Source organism: Diorhabda carinulata, chromosome 4 (genome assembly GCF_026250575.1).
Source record: "Diorhabda carinulata isolate Delta chromosome 4, icDioCari1.1, whole genome shotgun sequence".
In the NCBI taxonomy this organism is placed as follows: domain Eukaryota; kingdom Metazoa; phylum Arthropoda; class Insecta; order Coleoptera; family Chrysomelidae; genus Diorhabda; species Diorhabda carinulata.
This window is the reverse complement of record NC_079463.1, coordinates 10,666,577-10,694,451: the sequence shown is the minus strand read 5'-3', so window position 1 is coordinate 10,694,451 and position 27,875 is coordinate 10,666,577. Positions and strand designations below refer to the sequence as shown.

Sequence of the window (27,875 nt, the reverse complement as noted above, 5' to 3'; positions counted from 1 at the left end):
GTCTATAATTTATTTGTCAATATAATTAAAAGTATAAGTTGGTAAAACTGATAAACGAAGTTGTCTGTAATACCGGTTTTTCATTAGGTGCAATTTTGATACTGTGTTTACTTTTATTAAAGATTTAACTCGAATGTGGCATAATTTGAGTGTTTTTTTCTTATTAAACACATTCATAAGCATAAAATCTTATTCGACAACTTGAGAAATACTTGAAAGGGTAAGAAAAATTACTATTATACGACTTGATAATTTAACAAAACACGTGGACGGATGTTCTGTGAATAAGCTTTGTGAATGTTTTCACGATAGATATAGAAAGTCTGAAATATTAATTAATTATTTAAAGATAAAATATAGATTGTTGTTATATTTTTTATATTATTCGTAATATTGTATTAATTATAATATAACATCTGGTATATGATGTGTTTAATTTTTGCAAATGGCATATGTATTTCAAAACGAGTACAGAGGATATAAAATGTTCCATAGTTTGCTATATCAAGTTAGTTGCCTTGCCACATTAATAAATAATATATAAAGCTTGAGTTTTTTTGCAAATAATTTTACGAAATACATGTGAAAAAATATTCAAAACTTGAGGTATGTCATAATTACCATCAAAAATTATTTTATTCATAATGAATTATTCAAATTAGGTATTTTTTAGTATAATATAGGAAAAATACAGTTTATTATTCTATTGGAATGTTATTCTGAGGCCTAGCATAGATAATACAGTAATCAGCACATAGTCTTTGAATTTTTTAAACATTTTGCGCAAATAACATTTAGCTTTTAACTTATGAATTAATTTTACGAAAAGAATTTCAATGCCCCCATGCAACTACATAACCTATCTTTAAATTCAGTTAAAAAATATAGATTGACATATAGTTTTTAAAATGAAAAAGTTTTTAATAAAAGTTGCACTTTTCCAACTTTCTAGAAATCTGAGATATGTTTGATTTTATTTAATTAGTAGAAATTTCAAAAGTAGTACACTTTCACAAAAAAGTAATTGCTCCATGAGTAACTGTTCAGTTTCATAATTACTAACACTCTAGCAACTTTTTCAATGCTCACTATTATTAAACATCCGTTTAGTTCATTATTGATGTGGTATTTTATAAGGCTACAACAGGGCTTTGGTGTTAAATATGGAGTTATGCCTCTTTTTTTGGAAGGTTATCTGCTTCCTCTCTGCCTGGCATACCCTGGTAACCACATTAGGGTTACGTTGTTATCAATTACTACCCTAAAAGTGATGTTTATGTCCATCATGCTGATCAAATGCGTAGCATCATGTTGTGCATTTGGTCAGTTAGTATTGTTAGTTAACTTTACTGGGGGTGCCTAGTTCAATAGATAAGCTAGCAAAAGTTGGTTCAAAAGTTTTTACATCTCAGGAATGTTTTCCTTTTTGTAATTAATAGATTTTTGGTGGTTTATAGATAGTAAATCAAGGCAAAACATGTTGTAATGGACTATACAACTTTGTAAGTTTGTAAAGGTTGTAAGTAAATTTAGACAAATGCCTTTGTTATGTACACAATACAAGACAGCATAAATTTCTGTATATACATAAAATATTATTGATTCGATGTTTTTTTTTTAGTTCAACAATGAGTTCAGGCAGCACTTGTTATAAATGTAATCAACCCGGTCATTTTGCTAGGGAATGCTCTCTCCCTGGTGGCGGTAGAGATTCCGGAAGAAGTTCTTTCAGCAGAAATCGCGACAAGTGTCACAAATGCAATAAAATGGGTCATTATGCCCGTGACTGTAAGGAAGAATCAGCAAGGTGTTACCGTTGTTATGGAGAAGGTCACTTTGCCAAAGATTGTGTGCAAAGTCCTGACATGCCGTCCTGCTACAACTGTAGGAAGCCAGGTATATATTCATTAAAAAAAACTATCAAAACACCAGTATATCATTTCGTTGAGTGAATTTTGAATGATATAATTTATTTCTTAGGTCACATTGCCCGCAGTTGCCCTGATGCAAGTGGTGACAGATCATCTAATGATACCTGTCACAATTGTCAGCGACCGGGTCACATTTCTAGGAATTGCCCCGACAACACAAAAGCCTGCTATCTGTGTCACAAACCTGGGCATCTGAAAAGAGATTGCCGAGAAAATGACTACAGAAAGTAGTGCCACATGTTGATTGTATTGTTGTATGCAGTTTATATATATATTTAAACATGAAAATGTATTTTTTTTTTTCAAATTCTTGTTGGAACTCATGTTTCTTTTCTTTTTTTGTATTAATTCTCATTTGTCCAATTTCCATGAGATATTGTACTTATTTTTTAATTAAAGACTTTCCTATGAATGTTGATTCGAAATTATATACAAATATCCTTTCAGTTTGAGTTTAAATATTAAGAAATTGAATTTGGTTCCTACACTAATGTGAGTGCTACAAATTTTTACTTTCAATTTCCGGAACAAAAAGTGGGTAGAAAGATAGTAATTTCGACTAGAGGTTGAAAATGAATAGTGAATTCATTGGGTAACCTGGTGTGAGTAATATAAAGCCTCTACTTGGCCTTGGATTTCTATCATGTCAAGGCATTCAACTTTTTATAAATTCTCGACCAATGAAAAAATAGTTTGAAGTGAAGTTAAAATGTCATTTGGTTTCTGAAGACGATAACTTTCTCATTGTAATGTAAGTCAGAAAATTAGAATTATTAGTATAGTGATAGTACAGTGCACGAAAAATCTGCGTTTCTTGTATTAGGCCGACACAATGTAATTGTTAGTGTAGAGGGGGCAAACAGTGTACAGTGAAAATCAGCGTTTCTAGAATAAAATTGGACCAGCAAAAGGAGGAAATAATTATGGAAAGTGAAGGAAAAATGTGCTGTTGCTTCCTGAAGATGATAACATTGTTATAGAAACGAAAATGAATTCAATTTTCTGTCCTCGTAAATAGGTCGTAATTATCTAGGAGAAGAAAAATATTTAACGGCCATTAAAACAAATGTTTATAGAATTGAAGCACCCTTTAGACCAATGACTACAATCACCCATATAGTACCAACATAAAATTATGTACTATTGCGTTATTGGTGCCAACTTTATATTGACTTAATCTTCAGTTATTCGTCTATAAAATAATTTGTGATAAATGATCAGAATCATAGATAAAATATAAAGAAAGAGAATCGCCAACATAAAATTTACTATTGCATCACTTGTGCCAACTTTAAGTTGACAAATCTCTAACTTAACTTAATTTTGAGTAATTTATCTACAAAATAGCTTGCGATTAACGATCAAAATCATAGATTAATTTTATATATAAAGAAAGGGAATCACCAATGTATTACTAACAAAATTATTAACTATTACGTCATTTTTCTTAACATTACATTGACAAATCCCTCTAACTTTGAGTTGAGAGTTATTCATATATAATAGTCTCTACTCAACGACCAGAATCATAGATAAATTTAATGTTCAAAGAATCAACAAGATACTACTATCAAATTATTAATGTTTCTTTAAATAATAATGAATATAAGTTTACAGATACGCCTTAAACGGAAAATAAGTATTTTCTGAAATTATAAAATAAGTGGCTAATGATATCAACTATCATTCAATATTAAATATAAAAAAGAAGAGTTACTTTTTGGTTATGCTAGTTACCTAACCAAAAATGACTTTATTTAGATTTAGGTGGTTGAGAAGATACATTAGAAGAAATACAAATCCTATTCCTATAGATAGAGCGGCGCTTTGGAAGCAAAGAATAGCTGTAACTTATTCGATTATCGCTTGGAACGCTTTCGGTTTCGTAGCATATATGATATATCAAGGTAAAGCGGATTGGGCTAAATATTATGATGTAAAATCAGAAGATGATGTTAATGTATCACCAGGTGGGTAAACGAGTGTAAAAATATCAAATTTAAATTCATTTTAAACCATTTGCAGGTCACCAATGGGCCAAAACCCTCGGTATTGAAAACGCCCAAGTCTATAGAGTAAAAGGATTATCGTTGAATAAAATAGATGAGGAACAAGGTGTAAATAATAAAAAAACTTTAGTAGATGGATAATTTTTTTTATAAAATATAATCACAAAGTTAAGTAGAACTTATGTAAACTTTAAAAAATAAATAACATTGTTATTTGGAATAAAAAAAATTTAAAATAAGGAACAGTGTTAATTGAGTCATTTGAACTACCTATTCTTTCTATTTAGGCAAAATTTCTCCATTTCTACCATCAACGCTGATCTATAATAATTAAAATGTATGTACTAGTGGATTATTGTATATCTTTATCTTAAATTTATTTACAAATCAAATTTTAATGATTCTATTTGAGGCAAGTTGTAATTTTACTAGTTTCAGAAGAAAAAATAAGTTTATAAACAGTTTCAAATGTTAATTATTAAAAATAAACAACAGATCAAAAGTTTGTAATGAAACTTGAACACTTTATTCACTACCAATATAAAAATATTTGTATATATATATATATATATATATATATATATATATATATATATATATATATATATATATATATATAGAGTTGAAGTCTTTGAGTTGTCAGAAAACAACCAGTGTTTTATTTTTTTATTTAAGTTTATTGTAGTTTTTTCACTGCAAGGACTAACACAACCAATAGGTTATGGGCCCAGAACGTTGTTAAGAAGAATTAGTAATATTTCGTTTTTAAAATCAGTCAAGAAAAATTTAGTGTTTTATTGACAAAGTCAGAAGAGAAAAGTCTCGAAAGAATTTAGAAAAATAACTACAAATATGATGATACCGATACTAGAAGCTAACAATTTTAGCAACTGGCTGTTTAGGATCAAAATATTATGTCGAAAAGATAAGTTTTTAGAGGCAATAGATGGTAATCCACCAGACTCGACAGCTAATAGAAAAGAGAAGGATGAATGGGAGTGCAAAGATGCAAAAGCTCAGTCTATTTTTATTCCGAGTATATCAGATAAGCATTTAGATATTATTAAAGAATGCATAAGGGCCAAAGAACAAATTAAGGCACTTAAAAATGAGTTTGTAAGAACAAGTTCTTTGACTAAGATGGCATTATAGAGAAAATTATTAACTATGAAAAATGAGGAATTTGAGATAATGGAAGACCTATTTTAAAAATTTGGTACAACTATAACAGATCTCAAAGATGTGGGATCTATATTAGATGGAGGACTGAAGGAGATAAAGTATGTCTTTTATTGTTTGCTTTACCGCCAAAATACAATAATGTAGCCACTGTTTTGGAAACAATAGAAAATGTTAAGTTAGATTTCGATAAACCTAAACTGTTAGATGAAGAACTTAAAAATAATTCACAGTCGGACACTACAGAATCTAATTTAAAAGCTTCAAATGGATGCTATAAATGTGGAAGCCAAGAGCACTGGTTTTCACAATGTTCTAAGCGAGACAGGTAGAGGTGGTTATAGAGAACTTGGAAGAGGAAGAGAAAGATCATATACTCAAAATTCAGGGCAAGCTAACGTTATAAAAGAAGAAGAGGAAGAAGTGCAGCTGTATGCAGCAAATTTATGTTCTGAAACAAATGGACAAATGACAATGATTTTGGGTTCTGGAGCAACTAATCACTTATTAAAAAAGGAACTAGAAAATATAAGAAAGCTCGACACGCCCGTAACCATTCCTATTGCAATCTGTGACATTTTACAAGCAAATAAAATAGGAACTCTGAAAACAGAAACTCAAGGACAAAAGTTTTGTTTGGAAGGTTTGATCGTTCAAAATATGAAACATAATTTGTTATCACTTTCGAAAATTACCTCAATGGGTCATACAATTATAGTAGAAAGAGAAAAGATGATTATACAAGGTAAAAATTTGCATTTAAAATGTAAAAACAAGAATGGTTTATATGTGTTGATACTTGACAAAATAGTGATGTTGAGAAATGTAATGTTATATTAGATGAAGATATATGGCACAGAAGACTGGGTCATGCTGGAAAAGATGTTTTAATTCAGTTAGGATTACCAGCAGAAAATAAAATTTCCTCTACATGTATGGAAGGTAAAGGTACAAGATGCCCATTTACTGATAGAGAAAGAAAATCAACCAAAATTGGCGAATTGATCCACAGCAACGTTTGTGGTCCAATGAACCCTACCGCTTTTGGTGGATCCCGATATTTTCAGACCATTATCGATGATTATTCGCATTTTGTTGTAGTTAAAACTCTCAAAACAAAAAATGAAGCTGATAAAAATTTAGAAGATTATATAGTAGAATTGGAAAGGCAAAAAGAAGTAAATGTTGAAGTGATTAGATTAGATAATACATTTAAATTGAGGGGGTGTATTAAATATAGATATTAGTATGTATTAGATAGTGCCCCTATAGGTTGTTGTGCAATTTTGACAAAAAAATATATATATAGAGTTGACGTTTTTGAGTTGTCAGAAAACAGACAGCGTTTTATTTTTTATTTAAGTTTATTGTAGTTTTTCCACTACAAGGATTAACATCACCAATACAAAGGGGCCTAGAACCATTCTTGGTGCAACCAAACAGCCAAAAGTGCGACTGTTACATCCTTGAGCTGTTTGCTTGGAAGAGAGGCTCTGTGGAAGTGAATGGTAACATCTGGCATGAGACAAATTCGAATAGTGACTAGGTAGGTCATCTAAGACATTTCTTGGCATTCCTTATGATGAAGAATGAAGATGGTGCAAACACATGGAAAACCCTTATAGTTGTCCCAGTAACATTATAAGGTTTAAACAAAAGTTACTGATGAGCTGTTCCTAGGATATCAGTATCTGGTTGTTTTAAATGGGACACACCAGGTGAATCATTGATCATCATAATCAATTATGAATTAAGGAACAGGTGAAAATAAAGAGGAAACTGAGGAAAGTGGACAATAAGTTATAAAAATCTTTTTTTTAAAGGTGATAGTTCCGTACTTGAGCAAACTCCAAAAAAAAGTTGATTTGTATGATGAACACTTACCTATAGGATTCGTATCTCATAACAATACTTTGCAATTCTTGCTTGTATAGTCTAGTTAACATGGCACTATAGCATTCCAATTCTGAAAGTCTGAACATGTCCCAACGTAACTTGTGATCTAAGTCAGGGCTAGCTACAAAAATTATATATTATTTTCAAAAATTCTCGATTGGTTAAAAATTCCCAATAATTTAGGTTAGAACCTCCTTGAGTATTCTTCTTAGGGACAAACTGATTCAGTGGTAGGTAGTTTTGATTTAGAATTCTCCATACAATTCATCAACTAGCAAAATTTGTAATATTTCCAACAGGATAATACTGCACCTAATTTTTTTCTACACAAAAGGATTATCATAGGAGCAAGCTAGGATGAATCCCAGCAGCTAGATCATCAAATCCCAATAAAGTTTTAAAAAACACACTTCCTGTTGAAATATGATGAAATTATAGTACAATGAATACAAAGTATGACTTACTTTTAAAATAAACATTAAGCCAATGCGGGATTTCCTCAAGTAAATAAGGATTAGCGGGTACTAGAACGCTGTGAGTTTGAAAATGAGTTGGTCTGGGGGGTACATATCTCTGATATGATTCTGATTGATAATTAAAACATGGCACTAAGCAGGGGTGTTCATATTGAGCTCTTCGAGTGATATGACTAAAAAATTGCAATTTTACAAGTTAATCTTATAAATAATTTTAGAAAATATACTAACTTAATGTAATATATTCCGTAAACAGGTGATTGGATGCATTGCCAACCCGTAGGTAACCCCTCTCTTTCTAATGGATGTGACCAGTGAGTTGTTTTAGTATTATGATCTATGTAGTATTTCCTACCCCTTAATGTATAATCTACTGACCATCCGGGTGGTAACGGGAGTTCTTCTGATTGTTCTTCACAAACAAAAACAAATTTAGGTAAAAATTATTGTTACATGTAATTGAAACTCACCTTGTACGTTTTCAGATATATTTAAACTATGTCTTGATTGAAGTGGTAAAGATTCCGTGTAGGATACTGTTTGTGTTGAATTTCCTATATTTTTACAATTTGTATTGCTATAAATTGGTGTAGAATCTACAGTCGCATCCTTTAAAACTGAGTTTTTATTTGTATTTTGGTAAATAGGGGAATTAGTCCTGTTATATTGTGATTCTTGATAACTATTCTCTTGATTAAATGGGTATATTTGATCAATTTCGACGTAATTAGCGTTATTCTACAATTAAATTCTATACAAATAACATACAAGGTTTATTTTACCAAATATACTACTTACGGCAGAATTATCAGTATAAATACTTCCTACTAAATGGTTTGAATAAATAGGTTGAGATGAATTTATTCCTGGGTTACAAAAAGTTGTTTGATCATTAGTTAACCCCACGGTGAGGTTTGCAAATCTATTCATAAATAATGAAATTTAAGTAATGATAAATATGTTTATATTATTGTTAAATACCTTGTAGCCAAATCTGGAACGGAAGCACTCGGGGTATATTTCCCCTCGTGCGCTCCCAAACCAACATCACTTATTAAAGTTTTCTGATTACCGAATTTCTGAACTGTTACCTGAGGCGTAGAATTTGAATTAGGAACTGATAAAATTGTATTAGTTGATGAAAGGGATGCTCTTTGATTTGAGTTTCTTCGTTTAGGTTCAGTTGTCCACACGTTTATAACTAAAATTTGATATCAAATATTAACCCAATTACGAAAATAAATATTAGTCATTTTAAAAAAAAATTACTCTATTTTTACTATTAGATCATAATATTAAAAGTTCAATATACTTACTCGGCATTTCTGGAGGGGTATCTTTTCTAACATATTTCCCAACTACTCCTTCTTTTATCGTCCGCAAGTCTTTGTTTTTCCTTGAAAGCATATTCAGATCTAAATGATTGCAAATGATTATAACTGCATTTGCAAATTTTACTTTACATATTCATATGTATAATCACGCACTTTTCATATAATTTCAAAACAATTAGGAGCTCATTTTTTATAATATACTTTGCTATAAAATAATTTAGTAAACTTTATTGTTTACAAAATTGTCGACTGTCATAATTATCTTCTTTCTTATTTCATTTTAAAGTACTTTGAGTTTTACAGAAGCAAATAACCAACAAAATAATTGGTGACAATGATTTGATTAGTTGGTTATTGTCAATTGTCAAGACACGAAAGCAAGTGACGTGTATTTAGTGTTAATATTTAATTTTAAATTTATTCAATTTTTTAATCACATTAATAGTGATGTGTCTAGTTAAGACTTAAAAATAATTGTTAATCACCATTCTACATTTTCCTACAATAATAATTTAAAATGAGTACTTATGAAGAATATATACAACAAAATGAAGACCGTGATGGAATTCGATTTACTTGGAATGTCTGGCCATCTAGTCGAATTGAAGCCACTCGGCTGATAGTTCCTCTCGCTTGCCTTTACCAACCCATTAAAGAACGTCTGGATCTTCCACCAATACAGTATGATCCCGTTCTCTGTACTCGAAATAATTGCCGTGCAATATTAAACCCTCTATGTCAAGTAGATTACAGAGCTAAGCTTTGGGTATGCAATTTTTGTTTCCAGAGAAATCCAGTAAGTATATACCTTTAAAAAAAACACATCAAAAATACATTTTGCTATACATAATCCGTTTTTTAAGTAATAAGTCGGGTAATGAAACTAATTCATTAGGTATGTTATTATTATTAATTTTAGTTTCCTCCACAATATGCAGCCATCTCTGAACAGCACCAACCTGCTGAGTTGATGCCTATGTTTTCTACTATTGAATATACTATTACCAGGGCCCAGTGTCTTCCACCAATATTTTTGTATGTCGTTGATACTTGTATGGATGAGGAAGAACTAAATTCTCTTAAAGATTCATTACAAATGTCTTTGAGTTTACTTCCTCCAAATGCATTGATAGGTTTGATTACATTTGGGAAAATGGTACAGGTTCACGAGTTAGGTTGGTAGTGGGTATAATTTTTGTATCAATTGGTTGATTTTGTGTTTTTAAAGGTACTGAAGGCTGTAGTAAATCGTATGTCTTTAGGGGTACTAAAGATCTAACTGCTAAACAAGTTCAGGAAATGTTAGGTATAGGAAAAGTTGCTGTGAACCCACAACAAACTCCTCAACAGCCAGGACAAGGTCTTAGACCCGGACAAATGCAACAAACTCCAATTGCTCCTGGAAGTAGGTTCCTGCAACCAGTTAGTAAATGTGATATGAATCTAACAGATTTGATAGGAGAACAACAAAAGGATCCCTGGCCTGTCCATCAAGGAAAGAGATCCCTGCGATCTACCGGCGTTGCTTTATCAGTTGCCATTGGATTATTAGAATGCACTTACTCCAATACTGGTGCTAGAGTTATGTTGTTTGTTGGCGGACCTTGTTCCCAAGGACCAGGTCAAGTTTTGAATGATGATTTGAAGCAACCTATTCGGTAAGTCTGTTTTTTCATTTTATTACTTTTATTTTTTATATTGTATATTAATTGTTTGTTCCCAAATTTGAATTAATCTTACTAAAAGTGTATATTGTACTACAAAATGATGTAAAATAAATAAGTCAGTTGTCAAATGTATAGAACACAATATTTATTGAATATGTTTAATATGGTGTCAAAATCGATATTCAATTTGTGATAAATCTGCCACAAGAAAGACTGAATTTAAAAAGACCAAGAAACATTAAGAATATTTGAGAAAAAAAATTATTAACAAAATATATGGAGAAAACAGACTGGGAATCTGAAATAATAGAAATTCTAGGCAATGAAAACACCGTCTGATCTTTAAAGCCCAGAGGTGGAGATGATTGGGCCACATTCAAAGAAAGTAAAAGTCTAAGAGAATCATGAATGCCAAAATATATAGCAGCAGAAAAAGAGACAGACCCTGTATCAGGTGGAATGATCTAGTTCACAAAGACTTACAAATAATGAATGTGAGAGGGTAGGGATGTTGGTGAAGAACAGACCAGTTTGGAGGCGAATTGTAGGGGAGCTCAAGGTTCACACTGAGCTGTAGTGCTAATTGGTAAAACTAAAACTCCTGCGCCTATACCTAAAAAGATATTTTGTAACTTTGCATCTCATTGTTCTGCCTTTAAAGTACATAGACTCCTCTCAAAGTAGGTTTTTTGTCCCACTTCTTAAGTTGCTGGAACTATTCTTACTAAGTCTACTGAAATGGACAGAACACTCACTTTGAATTTCCCATGGTTAGCTCACAGAAGCTACAGTAATTGTTCTCAGCCATGCTGATCGTCATAAGGTGGTATTTTATGAGGTAGAAGACGGACCACCAGTTTAATGTCATTCCTAGTCATTATAAGAAGTTCCTCAGACTTTTTAGTTGATACGGTTATGAATCTTCTGTATTGTGTTAAGCCTGGAATGTTTCTTCATCTAATGATTCACAGTAGGGCTCTGGTCCAAAATATGGAGTCCCTTTTTTGTCAAGGCTGTCTGCTTCCTAATTGCTTGGTACATACATTATGTTACTAGGTTTAAACTTACTTCTATGCTAGCTTGAAGGTGCACTCAATAGCCTTAAGGGACTTCAAGGCTGCATGTAAATATGTTGTCATCTCATAAGTACTACGAAGATTTACAGAAACAGGTTATCACGAACAAAGGAAACATCCAATCACAATATTTTGAATGGAATAAAATACCGAGTGTTTTTATTTTCTTCTTTAGAATGGAATTAAATTTCAATAATCTATATTTGTTACATTCTTTGTTTATTAGAAAAAATGTCAATGTTAATTCGATGTAGGTCTCATCATGATATACAGAAGGACAATGCTAAATATATGAAAAAGGCTATTAAACATTACGATAGCTTAGCAATGAGAGCTGCTACAAATGGACATTGTGTAGATATTTACTCATGCGCTCTCGATCAAACTGGTCTTATGGAGATGAAACAATGCTGCAATTCTACAGGGTATGTACACAATTATTTTTTTTTTTTTCTACTAAACGCAGAAATCAAATTGTCGAAAAAGAAATAACAACCAAGGAATAACAATTTTCCTATTTCAGTTTTAACACTGTTTGATCCTTCGAGCAAGATTTGAACCTATAGAAGGCTCAAAGGACCAAATAGTGTAATTTTGAGTGTGAATATCTCAGTTTCAGTTCCTGTATCTTCTTTGGTTATAAAATGTGTTTCTCTAGTAGCTTAAACTCGTCTCGTTTCAGTCTAATTATTTCTCCCGATGTTTTTTAATTAAAAAACAATATTCACTTCATTTTTAATTGTACTGTCCTTAGAAACAGCATTTCAATTAATAAGTGCAAGATTAACTTGAATTAACTACAGTAAAACTCTTAATTATTCAATTTGGTCCTTCTAGCCGGATATGAATTTATGAAAAGCTTGAAAGACCAGATAATGTAATTGCGATTGTTGGTTTTATGTACGTGTTTAATATAACATAAACAAGGTATAGGGTGAAACAATGAAATAAAACTATTAATAACCAATTGTTTGCTGATCTCGTTTTTTTTTCAACTGTCACTTCTACAAAATAACTAATTAATTAGAGTTGTAATAAAAGTTTTATACTTTCAGTGGTCATATGGTAATGGGAGATTCATTTAATTCCTCGTTGTTTAAACAAACCTTCCAGAGGGTATTCAATAGAGATCAAAAAAATGATTTAAAAATGGCGTTTAACGGTACTTTGGAAGTGAAGTGTTCTAAAGAATTAAAAAGTAATGTATCGTTCACTAATTTTATCATTTTATTCTTTAAATTATAGGAAATAGGTACTTAATTACCCCATTTTAAAAAAATAACTTTTAGGGGTGATTTTGAACTAAAATTCTTCTATTTAATGTTACATGACTTACTGGGGTGGTAGGTATTAAATCAATACCATTTTTTAGTACAAGGAGGTATTGGATCGTGTGTTTCTTTGAATGTTAAAAGTCCTTTGGTATCAGATACCGAAATAGGTATGGGTAGTACCGTGCAATGGAAAATGTGCACATTAACACCTAGTACAACGATGGCCTTATTCCTCGAGGTTGTAAATCAACATTCCGCGCCTATTCCTCAAGGCGGTAGGGGTTGTATCCAATTTATCACACAGTATCAGGTACAAAGGGTGGTTAATAGAAAAATGCAAAATCTGTTATAAATATGATATTTTCAGCATTCGAGTGGTCAAAGGAGAATCAGAGTGACGACTGTTGCTCGTAATTGGGCCGATGCGACTGCTAATATTCACCACATAAACGCCGGTTTTGATCAAGAAGCTGCCGCTGTTATTATGGCTCGAATGGCAGTGTATAGAGCGGAATCAGACGACAGTCCAGACGTTCTGAGATGGGTAGATAGAATGTTGATCCGATTGGTAAGATTCTGATTACAATAGTGTAATTAATTTTATATAAAATTGATTTTTTAGTGTCAAAAATTCGGGGAATACAACAAAGACGATCCGAATTCGTTCAGATTAACTCAAAATTTCAGTCTTTATCCGCAGTTCATGTACCATTTGAGGAGATCGCAATTTTTGCAAGTTTTTAATAATTCTCCAGACGAAACATCATTTTATAGACATATGTTGATGCGTGAGGACCTAACGCAATCTCTGATTATGATCCAACCGATTTTGTACAGCTACAGCTTCAACGGACCTCCAGAACCGGTGTTATTAGATACAAGTTCCATTCAACCCGACAGAATACTCTTGATGGACACGTTTTTCCAAATATTAATCTTTCATGGAGAGGTACAACTATACAAAAATTATTATCGTGTTGTAATTATTTTATCTTTTTTTTTTTTATCTTAGACTATTGCACAATGGCGTAATTTAAAATATCAAGATATGCCAGAATATGAAAACTTCAGGCAGCTTCTTCAGGCGCCGGTAGATGACGCTCAAGAGATTTTACAGACTAGATTCCCAATGCCCAGATATATCGATACGGAACAAGGAGGATCTCAGGCTAGATTTTTACTATCAAAAGTCAATCCAAGTCAAACTCATAACAATATGTATTCATATGGAGGGGTAAGTACAATATAACCAATTATATGTTCATCTATAGAATTAAACACAAAGAAATATCGTCTCTTCTTATCACAGGTCTTACTTAAATCTCTTATCTCGTTTATACTTTCCTATAACTTTGTAAAATGTACTTTTCTTATTCCTTATTACTGATCAATTAATTCTCAACTGTTTCCTCGGCATTAGATCCTCTCATCCTCTTGGGTTGTGCCTTGATGTGAATCTTTAGTCCTTTAACAAATTTTGCTGTTGGTCGATCGCCTTCCAACTGTTTCCTCAGCATTAGATCCTCTCATCCTCTTAGATTGTGTCTTGAAGTGAATCTTCAGTCCCTGGTGCTTAACAAAACAAATGTTAATGCTGGTAGATAGTCATCCAAATGTTTCCTCAGCATTAGATCCTCTCATCCTCTTAGGTTGTGTTTTGGTGTGAATCTTCAGTCCCTGGTGGTTAACAGTAACAAATTTTGATGCTGGTTGATAGACTTCCACCTGTTTCTTCACCATTACATTCATACATCTTCTTGGGTTATGTCTCAAGATTAATGTTTAGTCCTTGTTGTTTAATGCTAACAATTTTTTTACTTGCGTCTTCACATTTTCTTTTAGTCCTAGACTTGTAATTATATAATCCATGCTTGTCAATTGGATCTGAAGACCTTCAAAGCATCCGAGGCTTTTTTCACTAATACCATATTTCCTTTGACGTTAGTTGATAGTTTTCTGTTTCGTCAGCACTAAAAACTTGTACTTGTCCATTTTCTTATTTGAATCTCTGGATGGATCCTTTTTCCACTCAAGAAATCTTTTGATCTTTCTTTCAGCACTAGATATTTGTTGAAAGCGTGTAATGCATGCTTTTCAATTGTATCTTGGGATGAAACTTTACTTACAGGTGTTCATCACTAACAAAACTTTCTTTTTGGTTGCTGGTCAGTTGTCTTCCAACATTCTTTCATTACTAGACTTGTAGTAGTATACTTTTAAGTTGGATCTCGAGATGGATATGTAGATCTTCAAATATTCAGTGGTTTTTACCACTAACATGAATTTTTTACTAGTTGGTCGTTTTCCAACTGTTTGCTCAGCACTGGACACATGTTATTGTACAACCATGTTCTTTGGATCAATCTCTAGATCTATCTTTAATCCTTCAAATAATCAGTAATTTTCACCATTCATAAAACTACTTATTCCCCAGTTCTCCATTGTTTCATTAAAAAGATGTAAATCTCGTACAGAAATCTAAAACCCATTTAGAATATTTTAAATACATCGAAATCTGGGTAGGTACCATTTGGAGTTGATTTCTTGAGGAAGATTCCTTTCAATTTGGATTTATTTGCTTGTTATCTTTGCCTTATGTCATCAAATTGATAGTTTTTGAATTATACATCTACAACTTCACCAATAATTATCCCAGTGTGTCTTCTGCATATCAGATTTCTTGTATTATTGGGGGCAATATCTTGTGGAAATTCCTAACTCTCCAACAAAATTTTTGATTATGAAAAACAATTTCAGGACTCCGGAGCTCCAGTTTTGACAGATGATGTTTCTCTTCAAGTGTTTATGGACCATTTAAAGAAGTTGGCAGTTTCTTCAACAGCCTAATTGATAAAGGAAATATTTATTATTGCTTTAATGTATTTATACTAGACATCTTTGTTGTAACTTTTTATTTAAGTATTTCTGATTGTGGACAAATATTATTTTATTTAGCAACTTATAGGCATAAATGTATCCAAGAGAAATTAATTTTTATAAATAATTAATTGTATCGTTGTTACTGCTCTTTAGTTGTTTTATTTTGGTTTACCATTCCTAAATCAACTGGTTTACATAGAAACCATAGAAAACCTTTGACATTTGAGCAATTGGAGAAAATTGACTCTGGAAAGTTAGAGAAAAGAAAATTTGATATATATGGATTCAAACGAAAAGTGTCAAAATAAGGCTCAGGATGAAAGGGTTTTTGTGGAAAGTATAAGAAAATGTTCTAAAGAAGCTATAAAATCTAGAAAATACCAGTTTACATATTTAAACTAAGGTACTCTCTCTAAGGATTTGTAATGAAAGCAAAAGGACGTGTTTCCCTTTGTTGTTGTCATGGAAGAAAAAATAGAGATCTGGGAACAATGATAAATTTTCTAATTATGTAGAAAAGCTTATGGAATTGATAATCTGTTTTGGTAGGGTCTGAATTGAGATGATAACATGGAGTGTTTTTGGAAGTTTTTCTACCTGATTGTCAAATGGGGATATGCAAGCAAATTTTGTCCGCAAGTTAATATGCCTGAAACAGTAGCTACAATGTTCAAGAAGTACAAGAAGAGGATTTAAATTAACATTAGAAATTGGTACCAAGAAAATAACCAACGGGTTAGTGACTAAAATACCTTGAAAAATTAACTGGAGCAGTAATTTGTAATATTGAAGCATATTTTTAACGATTATTCTAAAAAAACACACAACATGAACAATAATTTTCAATCAAAACTCTCGTAACCGACACCAGATCTAAAAAATCCCCTAGAACTGAAAACTGCACTTGATTTATAAATTATTACATCCATGTTATTTAATTGAATATCTAGATGTATCCTTAGTCCTCAAAATAATCACTGGACTTTTTTTAAGAAATCTTTTGATTTTTTTGCAATTTATCACAAATAATTCTTTATTTATCTTGTTATTTTTCTTCTGCAAGTTAAAGATAAAATACTCTTCTATCACTTTATTAACGTAAATGATGTCACATTACATTTGAAGTATGGAGTGTAGAGAAGGAGGAACGTCTCTGGGTTAAAAAATGTGAGCTGATTTTTGATGGGTAAATAGGTGGCGCTGATTATAGAGGGTATTCGCTTGAATTTTACGCGCTGATTTGAAAATAGCTGTATAGTAATGCTTTAAATAATGCACCGTGATAATGAAATTAGTAGTATTAAAATAATGAAACGATTAACAAAACAGAATCTCGTTAAATTAACTTTATTATTTAGCTATTTATTTGGTTTAGATAATACATATATTCTAATATGAAAAAAAAAGGGGAATCATGTAACAATAATGAAATAGTATAAAAAAAACATTTTGGGTGATTAAAATAAAATATTGAATTTTATCCGTAACTAATATAATAATTATAGCGATATAATTAGATCAATAAAAATAATAGAATAATAAAAAAAAAATATTTCGGTTCATAAAAATAAAATATTGAACTTCTTTAGCAACTAATATAATAGTTATAGTCATATAAAAATATCAATAAAAATAATAAAATAATTGAAAATAAAACATTTTGGTTCATAGAAATAAAATATTGAACTCTATCCGCAACAAATATAATAATTATAGTTTTGTTAAAATATCATTGGTAATTAGCTTATGCAAGCAGGTACAGAAATTATCAAGTTCTTAATAAAAAATAAAAATCTAATAAGATATTAAGGATTGCACAGCTTTTCACATGAATATAATCAAACGTCAGTCACAACTTTGATAATTTCTTATACAGTAAGTGTTTAACTTCAGATCTCAATCCTATAGTATAATCAGCGCCACGTATTATCCCTACAGAATTCAGACCATATTTTAAACGTACCGTCCATAAGAGATGTTCCTCCTTCTCTACACTCCATAATTTGAAGAGGTTATCGATATACAACACATAGGAAACGAATGACGTAAATGAATTTGACACAACCTCACAATACGTCATGTCATGACGTATTCGATTGAAATTTTTGATCTGAACATGATTCGTCATAAACCGAATGTAAATGCTCGGATCTTTTGAACATACTCAATACTATTACTAAGGATTTTCATTTTTTTACACTCTCTAAACATCAAACTTCTTCTAGTAGATCATTTTTCTTTAATAAGAGTTTACTGTTCGGAAATATCTAAATTTTATGATTTCTTTAATAAATTTTGATAAAATTAATCGAGATTCCACGTGAATCGATTAACTTGCTTTCGTTTTATAATGATTCGTTCACAAAATAAGTGATTGTAGATTCGTCCTCGACTGGTGTAGATATTATCAATAGGTGATAATTATTTTTATATGATTTAGATCAATGTAATTGTTGTTCAAAGTATAATTGAGTAAATAGCATACAAATAAAAATAGCAGATAAATAGAATATTTCATTAAAATGGGCAATAGATCATCGTTACTATTACGCGAAGAAGAAATAGCTCAAATTCAAACAGAAACTGGATGTAAGTATAAAATTTTACTACAAAAACATGTTTCAGGGAATATACAGTGAAATAATGCATATTTAATGCTTATTTCTTCAGTTACACCAAATCAAATAGAAAGATTATATTCGAGATTCACCGCATTGGATAGAGGGGATTGCGGCACTCTAAGTCGAGACGATTTTCTACGTATACCAGAATTAGCGATCAATCCCCTTGGGGAGAGGATAGTTAATTCGTTTTTCCAAAGCGATGATTTCAATGATAGAGTTAATTTTAGACAGTTTATGCAAGTTCTTGCTCATTTCATACCAGTTAAGAAAAACAAAGAAAACAAATTAAATTCCAGAGAACAAAAATTACGCTGTGAGTTTTTAATTCTCTTTAGGTTTTGCATATATCCTAAGAGTTTTATTTTAGTTGCCTTTAAAATGTACGATCTTGATAATGACGATATGATATCCAAAGATGAACTACTAGCTATTTTACACATGATGGTCGGAACTAATATAAGCGAGGAGCAACTGAACAGTATAGCTGAAAGATCCATTACTGAAGCCGATGAAGATGGTGATCAGATGATCTCTTTTGAAGAGTTTTGTAAAGCATTACAAAGGACAGATGTTGAGCAGAAAATGAGCATACGATTTTTGAACTAGTTTTGTTATCAAGGTACATATACTTTTTTTAATTAATTACTTAATATAATGTAGATATATTATTGTTGTTTTAAGGATATTTTCCTTGTCTCTACTTTCTTTTTTATATTTACTTATATTCTCATTTGGTTTTTGTGTTGGATCTTATATTAACTGAATGAGATTTGATCTAATAGTTGAAAGTGGAAGATTTTGCTTCAGTTTTTGCAAATTATTAACTTAGAAACATTATTTGGAACTGAATATTGTTGTGGATGGGGTTATATTACAGTGTTACTGAAATATGTGAGAAACCTGCAAACATAATCAATGATTCAATCACCACAATATAATTTAATTAATACTATACATTTTCTGAGTCCCATATATTTGCTCTCCTCTTTCTCCCTTTCCCAAATTATCCTTTCTCTATTTAAAATCAAAAATTAGGGTGGAGTGTGTTAGATTCAAGTACCATTTTCAAATATTTTGGTTTGTATTAATTATAGTTCTCCTTTAATTGAAATTTTATTTGCACTAAGATTTTCTTCGTTTTTTAATGAATTTTCAATTTTAGGAGAATTATAGATAGTTTCTCAAAAGGGCCCAAATAGTTATTGAGGGAAGATAATAGTTTGATAGTTACAAATATGGGGAATTAGAAATGAAGGGCCCTGCGACTTGTGAACAGGTAGTGCCACTCAGAAGAGCTTAGGATTAACACAACGAAAACTGAGCTCCTTTTTTCTAGGAGGGGCAACACTGGCACATTGGGAATACATATTCTATAGCCATAAAATATATTGAAGTAACTCTGGGTGCAATACTGTTTTGGTAACACATGAACAACCAGCCACTTGGGACCTCAGGGTAAAAAGGCCCTTCAGTTGTATATGGGGTCTTTCATCTAAGATCCTCTATTGGATTTATAGCCCCTTCTCACGTACGAGGCCATTGTATGGTGGTCCTGTACGGAGAAAGTAAAAAGTGTGTGACTGGACAGAATCCACCACCTCGGGTGTCTTCATTATCACACCACTCAAATAGAGTCTTTGAAGTTCTACTGGGACCATGTCATCTGTAAGTTCCCAGTAGTTACAGGAGCACAGTTCAAACCCCTCAGATTACCTAATGATATCAAAAGGTTCAAACCAAAGTGTCCAAAAAGGACATCAGCCTTTAGTAATGTCAAGTGGGGGCTATCAGAAGGCCTATGTGCGTAACGGCCCACTATTCTATGACATTGGCCTTTGGTTATGTCAAATTCGGCCTATCAGAAGACCTGTACCCAACGGCATTTTGCGAAAAAATTGGCATTTATTTCAAATAGATGAGTCCAAAATGCAAATAAGATTAATTTAAAAGTGCTATTTAACTTTTTGATCCAATATAATGTATATTGGTACATTAATCAATGCTTAGAAATATTAGAGATTCCAAAAAAGATTGACTGGTCTAAATACAGCTAAATATGCCTTTTTAAGTAAGTAATGTGAAACACAATTTTGAAATAAATACTTTATTAACAGTTTTTTTGTATAAATATACATTATATCAATAAAATTCAATGGAATCATTTATAAAAAATAACAATTGCTTGTTTAAATATTAATAAACATTTATTTTATCTCCTCGTATTTCTGTATAGTCATTTCTCCTCTTAAATCGGTTCGCATTGCCTAGAAAATAATTTTAATCAGTATTTCATATAACAAGTAGTTTTACTCATTAAATTGGTCCTCTGAATTTTAAAATAATCGAAAATCAAGAATTTAAAGTTATTAACTTACTTTCTAAATATTTCTGGATGTTCTAAATATATTTTTAAATTGTTTTGAGTAATTTCACAATTTTAAATGTCTCAGATCATCATAACAATTGAAATATTCACTATAATTTCAAAATTTGCACAAATACATGCAAAAAAATGTTTAAATACAAATTGGTATATTTTTCTAACGACATATAAATAAGGTATTGTGAAATTTGATAGAAAGTCAATCTAAAAAATAATTATAAATGGTTAAAATGAATTTACCTCTTTGCGTTCCTCGAAAGTTAACCCGGGTAACCCTAAAACGTAACACAATTTCGCTAGAGCAGCTTCTACGGTCAAATCTTCCCCAGAAATTACACCAATATCTTGTAAAACCTAAAAATTTTCATATAATTCGTTCCAATAAGTTACTATACAGAGTGGAAACTTAAAATTCTAACAAATTATTAATTTCTGGTATCGTTGGGGATATTTACTTTTCCACTCCCAATTCACTGTCTAAATGTTAGAGACAATAGAAAAATTTCAATCTAATCGCATTCTTTGCAAATTTTGATGTCAAGTCCTAAAAATTTGTCAGTCAGTCCCAGACTGACTTATACTATATAAACAAATTTGAAACGAACCACTCTGTATTTTATTTATGATATAATCGTTGTTATTTGAAATTTGTGAGAGAAGGTCTAAGGGTTTAGTTTTTTTTTGGGTAGGAATGGAAATTTTCAATTTCGAATTCGGAAAGTTGATAAAAAATCATTGTAAAAAAAATACTCACTTTACCAGTAGCGTAGGACATACTAACTGCTCCTTTCGCACTTATTGTTATATTAACAATGAGTATACATCTAGCCACTGCCGCCCCAAGTACCTCAAGAAGATCTAGTTTTGAGGGTATATTCCCTGTACCAAAACTCTGAATTACTACCCCTTGGAGTTTGGGAATTGTAAGAAACGCTGATAACTAAAAGAAAAGAAAACATCCTTAGAAGATAATATTGACTCAACTCAATTTCCCATATTCTCAGTGTAGAAATGAAAAATAAGGATCAACTGGGTATAAGTATGTAAGAAGATTGGAAAAATGATTGTACCACTCAAGGAATACCATTAATGGTGTGTAGATTATTAAAGAACTACCACAGGAAATGGTGTTGAAGTATTAGGAACCAATACCAAGAAAGTGCACTCAGTATCATTCCAAAAAGTTCCTTTAACTTTGAACTTTGAGCTGCAACTCCTTGCTGATACTATCGCCTCAGATGACACTTCATGTAGCAAAAATAGGGGAGAAGAAACTTGAGATCATCTATTTTAAGAATATATCCTTGAATTGCGCATAGATACTGGAAGTAACTGGAAGACAACTTGTAGACGATGATACAATGGATATCAAGATTAAATTGCCAAATAACCATCCTCAGTTTAGTACCTATATGAAAGCATCTAAAAACTATAGGGAATCTTACCATTTCTGCTGTTATCGTTGGGAAAAATTCTATGACAGCAACATGTGGATTTAAATCAGTATATACACTAAATTTCTCTGCATAATCGATTTTTCTAATGAAGTATTCATGTACTGAAAATATATAAATTATTTAAGTTTATCTCTTATCACTGGAGTAAAATTGTATTGATTTGACATTTTAGTAAAAAGTCAAAATAAAATTTGCCAAGAAAAATGGTTCCTGGAAGAATTTTTGATCTTAAAAAATCGAAAAGTTAATTTTTCATTTTGTTTATTTTTTTGGCGCATTTTAGATAAAAATGAAAGAGAGAGAGAGAGTTTTTTGGCAAATAAAAAATCCAAAAATAGTATTTATAAATTGTTTCGGAAAGTATATACAATGCATAATTTAAACAAGTTTCACTAATTATTAAAAATTTTGAAAAAGCTAAAAAAGAAATAAAGGGAAACTTAACGTAATACAGTCTTTGAAAAGTATTTTTAACAACTGTTTTAGAAGACAAATTGCAGAATTAATGGTTTTTTCATTTTTAATTGGTCAAAAAATAGTAGAAATTTTGATTTCCAAACATTTTTATCTTAAATGCTTAAACAAAATGAACAAAAATATTGGAAAAATTTTTTTATGATCAAAAAAAGGTGAACCCATTTTCCAAACATATCGATATTAGAAACAGCACTAAAATCCTTATTTGTGTATAAATACAGAATTTTATTTGAAAAACATTATTCAACGGATTATTTGTGCCTTTTATGAAAAATAAAAATCATTCAAATGCAGGTTTTATAGTGACCACTGCTTAGTACCGAAACAAATCCAAAAAAAACCTTTGGGACGTTCTAAAAAGATTAATACTTATTTGAATGATGTTTGGGCATGAAAATTTTGTAACTGGCTTACCACGATAAAAACAAGAGAATATAAAACCCCACAATGCACAAAATAACTATTTGCTTCAAAAGATTCTAACTTATATTCCGGAAACACTATTTTATTATCAAAAGAAGACATTTTATATGATATTAGTGTTAAAATTACGTTTTAATACTCTTAATACAAGAATAAGTAGATTTACCTTTAATTCCAACCCCAACATGAGCTAACGCAGGATAATTCGGAGAATCGAACGCATATAAATCTTCTGTACAAACTTTAGCGACTCTATTACCTCTAAAAAGTTTATTAGAAAAAAATACGCACACTTCCGGTATAGTAAACGATCCACAGATGTATAACGAACCAAAGAAATTGTTATTCGCGTCGCTTCTACTTTCGAAAATTGGAATCTACAAACAAAATTCAAACATTACATGATTGACCATTTGTTTAGAAAACTCGGTAACTCACTTGCGAACCTGTAACTATTACGGTTTTTTGTAATCCATTTAACATAAAAGAAAGTGCTGAAGCTGTATAAGCTAATGTATCTGTACCGTGAAGAACTATGAATCCATTATAATTGTGATAGTAAAACTGAAAACAAAAACTAATACCACTCGTTAAATTCAAACAATGATTTAAATATCGGATTACCTCTATATCTTTAGCGATTCTTATCCAGTCTTTTAAAGTCATGTTGCTAGAATCTAATAACGGTGTATATTCTATTATTTCGTATAGTATCTTTTGTCCGTTGCCACTTCTGAAATGATTACGTTCTTTTCTTCATTTCTTTCGTTTAGTGAAAACACAAATACAAATTTTTTTAAGGTTCGATATTAAACCTTTTACATTCGATACGATATATATCGTATGTTTAGGTTTAATTTTACTTAGATACATTCTTTTTTCACTAAATTTATTTAATTTTCTTTTGATTACGAAAAAAATGTTTCAAAATAAACTTTTTAATGGCCGACTGTCAAAAATGCTGTTAGTTTTAAATGTCACATTTTGCTTTGTCAATTCAAATATTCCCGCGATTTAGTTTTTAATAAACAAAAAAAATCGGAATTTTTTTCCAAAAGTTTCTTTTTCGACGTAAAAATGTGTAATTTTAATAATTCATCGATAAATAATATTTAAAAATTCAAGCCAAATAAAGACGTATAAATTTTTCCAAAAACGATGTTTATAGTGTAAAGAAACCTTTATGATTTCTAAATATTTATGCAATTTTTCATTGTCGATTATAAATGTATTATAAACATACGTACTGCGGTAATATCATCTGATTCTCTTTTAATTTTCCGTGTAAATTTTCCCTTGCCCATTTTGAGTCATGTAATGAGCTGCTGCTTTTTATTTTAGCCCGAAAATCGTTATGAGCAGCCTCTAATACTACAAAAACAATTCGGATTTTTCAACGCTATATACAAGGGGCGATAAAAAATATAATTATATTCGAAACAACAAAAAATTTGATTTAAGCTCCTTGGCTAGAAATGCATTGATCCTGGAGATCATTAAGGGGGTTAAGACATAAATGAGGGTATAATATGCTTCAAAATCTTCTTGTAACTCGAGATATAAATGAAGGGATAATATCCCTAAAATTCTTAATGTCCTTGTAAGTCGAGATATAAATGGAGGGATAATATCCTGAAAAATCTTAGTCCTTGTAAATAGATTGGAGAGTTGATATGATGGATCAAAATAGACAATAAGGACGTATTTATAAAGCTATGTAGAGAGAAAATATAGGTTAGGTTTTTTTGTAACTAAAGGTGTTGAAATTCTTTTCTCTTACAAGAACACGATATAGTGGTATTAATCTTTGTTAAGTGTGATAGAATGTGAATTTGATTTTTTCAGATTTTTTAGTAAAAAAAAATACTTCGTTATTGAATATTTCCTGCACATTTAGGGTAATTACTTGATAATTATATAATAAAATCAAATTTATAACCAATTTTTTGTAATATTCGCTGATTAACGTCCAAGTGTATCTGCTAATGTTAGAAATATATAAAAAAAACATTCGTTTTGACCTCTCCTAGGTAATAATAACATTTAAAAACTAATTATTTTAAACGCGTATTTTGAACTATTTTGATAATTATTTCTATAATTAAAAATGTTTGTTATTTCGTAATTATCAATAAACTAGTTTTATTAGATGATACAAATACATTTTAATTCATTAAATTTTCAAATTTTAATTTTAGATCATTCTTATGATAACTACATTATTTGCAAGTTGGGCAGATCTACAAAAATTATAATTTCATTTAAGACACCAGAAAAGTAAAAAATATTGTATATTTCAACATAACTTCCTTTTAACTCTACCATTCAACTGAAAACCCAAAATAAAATTTTTAATACCTCGCAGATGATAAACAAGTCAATAAAGTCGACCAACGTGTTCTACGTCATATTTCTATGACCTACAATGACTTTCTGAAGTCTTATTGTTTAGGACGGTTTGAACTGAATAACAATATACTATAATAGTGTATGATTTTGTTTCCAGCCGCCACTAGTGTGTATTTATGATATTATTTTAAAAGATTTACATTTTGTTTTTATTATTTTGTATATTCTATTTTTATTTGTAAACTATGACCTATTTTGTAATTTGATATATTTAGTAATAATCATATAATCCACAAATTATTTAATTTAAAATAAAAGTACAATGTTGGATGTTGCTATGTGATATGTTCAGAATGTAATGAAAATTTTATTTTTTTCCAAAAACATTCATTTTTTCGTCTACTGAGTTTACACGTTTGATCTTTGGAATAGCTTTTAGCCCTTTGTACATAGCTCTCTTAATGTCATCGTATATTTTTTGAAAAAGAAAAAGTTACAACCTGGTGATGGTGTTCATGCTTTTTAATGTGAAAATATGTACATAAAAACCTAGCAAGCACAGCAAAATATACATTCATCAAAATTTTGTGAATATGCAATGATTTTTAAACACAAACCATTTTGAAATATGACTCCCAAATTCAAATTCTTAATATAGGTACGCTTCAGCAAGTTAATATTTTTTTTTCATGGAAATTAAATAGGAATACAAAAATTTATAGTAGATTAAACGATTTAAGACAAAATTAGATCAACATTCTTGGATATTTGAAAGTCCTGCTAACCTAACATAACAATTAATCAGTTGGAAATATTTTTTACTAAGTCGGATCTTAATATATAATAACCGTAATGTTATAAAAACAGACTAATATAATAATAATAATAATAAAATTCTTACCGTCATAACAATTCTTTTTCATACCAATCGTTCCACCCACGTATAGAACGAGAATTCTTCTAAAATTTTCAAAATCCATGGTTTATTCGTATACTCGTATCTACCTACCGCTCGCTAACTGGATCTTAGAATAAACAAGATTAGTTCGATGCTGTTATCAACGAATTGAAAGCATTAAAATGTTTACAATTGTTATCTTTCTTCGCGATTTATTATTTCGATGCAGTAGGGATGCCAATATTGTGTAATACATTACATTTGTGGAAATTTTAAGCTTTCAGAAGGTGATTACTTCGTTGTTTTTGTAAATTTATGTTGATAACATTTATTACAAACTAGTTTGAAGAACTAAAAATTTGAATAATTTGTAAGCATTGTTTTGATATAAGTCATTCTATAAAGGAAACACAAGTTAACTGTCAAATAAAGCACCGTTGCCTACTCCAAGTTGTGTATACAAAAACATAGATTTCTACTAACTTGAAACTATATTTTCAAAAGCTAACAAAGTAAACTCGAGATTTATCGCCTTAAGACTATTATTTAGGAGGGTTTAAAAAGAGTAACGATGTATTTTTTTGTTAGTTCAAAAAATTATAAGATTTAAGAAAAAGAAGAGCACAAGTCACTTGTCGCGTTAAAACATGGAAATATTATACGATTTGTTAAAATAGGTTTAGTTTTTTTTAAATTAATTTAAAAAGTGCAAAGAATTTGACGAATGAACATAAATACAAAGTTTTAATAAAATTTTGTGGGCTTGAATTATTTATAAATACTTTTAATCAACGTTTTGTAAACAGAAATGGAAAGTTACTTTATAAAGACGCTCTATAATAGTATCAATATAGTATAAATTTTATTTTTAAGGTAAGATCTATTTATAACCAACACAATTAAAAAGAAAAATCCAACAAAAATTTTAAAAATTTACCATAAGATCCAATAATGTTGTTCTTTTTATTAGCGATGTTAATAAAAGGTTAAGTAGTTGAAAAGGTCAATAATTACCATTATTGTTTGAAATAACCTTCGTCACTTTTATAACATTTTACAATATACTGTCTGTCCTTTATTAATTTCCGCCTTATATTTGGTTCATGTTAAAATTTAAATTGCTACATATCATTTACTACGAATTAAAACTCTACAGTTAAAAATATAGTACACAGTTAGCTCCAGGTTGAATGGCTTGGCCATAGCAGGCTTCTGTGGAGGATGTCCCCAAAAAAACTGAAAATAGATCTTAAAGATGTAGAGAATACTAAATGAATTTTATAGTCCTCTAATTTTGCCTTTGCAATGCTCTCAGCGTCTTCGGTAGACATTTTCATAACACTTATTCCATGTCAGATATCTTTTGAGGAGGTTATGCAGTCCATTAACAAAACAAACTAATTTTAATGTTAAATATGTTTGAGAGGCTTTTGACTCTTTGAACTACAATCATTTTGATTTCACTTGCCAAAGAGAAACTTGTCTGTGGACTACTAAGTTTCAAAATCTGTACAACATTTCTACAAGGATAGATCTCACCAG

The 27,875-nt window shown here is 30.5% G+C and overlaps 6 protein-coding genes across 9 annotated transcripts in view; 4 read left to right on the top strand and 2 right to left on the bottom strand.

Annotated features, from left to right (window-relative positions):
* The first annotated feature begins 54 nt into the window (after positions 1-54).
* On the top strand, positions 55-2,219 carry LOC130892415 (CCHC-type zinc finger nucleic acid binding protein-like). The gene is made up of 3 exons (XM_057797832.1): positions 55-220; positions 1,622-1,896; positions 1,981-2,219. The coding sequence occupies exons 2-3, from the start codon at positions 1,629-1,631 to the stop codon at positions 2,160-2,162; spliced, it is 450 nt and encodes a 149-aa protein (XP_057653815.1). The 5' UTR covers positions 55-220; positions 1,622-1,628; the 3' UTR covers positions 2,163-2,219.
* Positions 2,220-2,730: 511 nt separating this feature from the next.
* On the top strand, positions 2,731-4,216 carry LOC130893099 (uncharacterized). The gene is made up of 2 exons (XM_057798896.1): positions 2,731-3,901; positions 3,957-4,216. The coding sequence occupies exons 1-2, from the start codon at positions 3,679-3,681 to the stop codon at positions 4,079-4,081; spliced, it is 348 nt and encodes a 115-aa protein (XP_057654879.1). The 5' UTR covers positions 2,731-3,678; the 3' UTR covers positions 4,082-4,216.
* On the bottom strand, positions 4,071-9,157 carry LOC130893098 (scaffold protein salvador). Its single transcript, XM_057798895.1, has 8 exons — positions 8,808-9,157; positions 8,473-8,692; positions 8,290-8,413; positions 7,962-8,229; positions 7,723-7,903; positions 7,480-7,664; positions 7,004-7,136; positions 4,071-4,261 (listed from the first exon to the last, which is right to left on the bottom strand). Exons 1-8 carry the CDS (start codon positions 8,896-8,898, stop codon positions 4,207-4,209), a joined length of 1,257 nt encoding a protein of 418 aa, XP_057654878.1. The 5' UTR covers positions 8,899-9,157; the 3' UTR covers positions 4,071-4,206.
* Positions 9,141-15,870, top strand: LOC130893097 (protein transport protein Sec23A). Its single transcript, XM_057798894.1, has 10 exons — positions 9,141-9,621; positions 9,745-10,000; positions 10,054-10,483; positions 11,823-11,993; positions 12,624-12,766; positions 12,941-13,152; positions 13,210-13,410; positions 13,465-13,791; positions 13,855-14,076; positions 15,600-15,870. The coding sequence occupies exons 1-10, from the start codon at positions 9,343-9,345 to the stop codon at positions 15,687-15,689; spliced, it is 2,331 nt and encodes a 776-aa protein (XP_057654877.1). The 5' UTR covers positions 9,141-9,342; the 3' UTR covers positions 15,690-15,870.
* A 2,048-nt stretch (positions 15,871-17,918) lies between these two features.
* The window catches only part of LOC130893520 (calcineurin B homologous protein 1), a 23,969-nt gene continuing 14,012 nt past the window's right edge, over positions 17,919-27,875 (top strand). The window contains exons 1-4 of one of the 4 annotated variants that reach the window (XM_057799731.1): positions 17,919-18,311; positions 18,393-18,659; positions 18,714-18,965; positions 19,509-20,568. In XM_057799731.1, the coding sequence (XP_057655714.1) occupies positions 18,245-18,311; positions 18,393-18,659; positions 18,714-18,952 (573 nt within the window). In that variant the 5' untranslated portion in view covers positions 17,919-18,244 and the 3' untranslated portion in view covers positions 18,953-18,965; positions 19,509-20,568. Of the gene's footprint in view, positions 18,312-18,347; positions 18,660-18,713; positions 19,015-19,508; positions 20,569-25,284; positions 26,953-27,875 lie in introns of those variants that run through there. The other 3 variants (XM_057799732.1, XM_057799734.1, XM_057799730.1) reach the window with 3 other exon arrangements.
* LOC130893519 (60 kDa lysophospholipase-like) lies at positions 20,435-26,628 on the bottom strand. Its single transcript, XM_057799729.1, has 9 exons — positions 26,337-26,628; positions 24,334-24,457; positions 23,711-23,819; positions 23,525-23,650; positions 23,253-23,463; positions 22,175-22,287; positions 21,484-21,669; positions 20,970-21,083; positions 20,435-20,610 (listed from the first exon to the last, which is right to left on the bottom strand). Exons 1-9 carry the CDS (start codon positions 26,413-26,415, stop codon positions 20,551-20,553), a joined length of 1,122 nt encoding a protein of 373 aa, XP_057655712.1. The 5' UTR covers positions 26,416-26,628; the 3' UTR covers positions 20,435-20,550.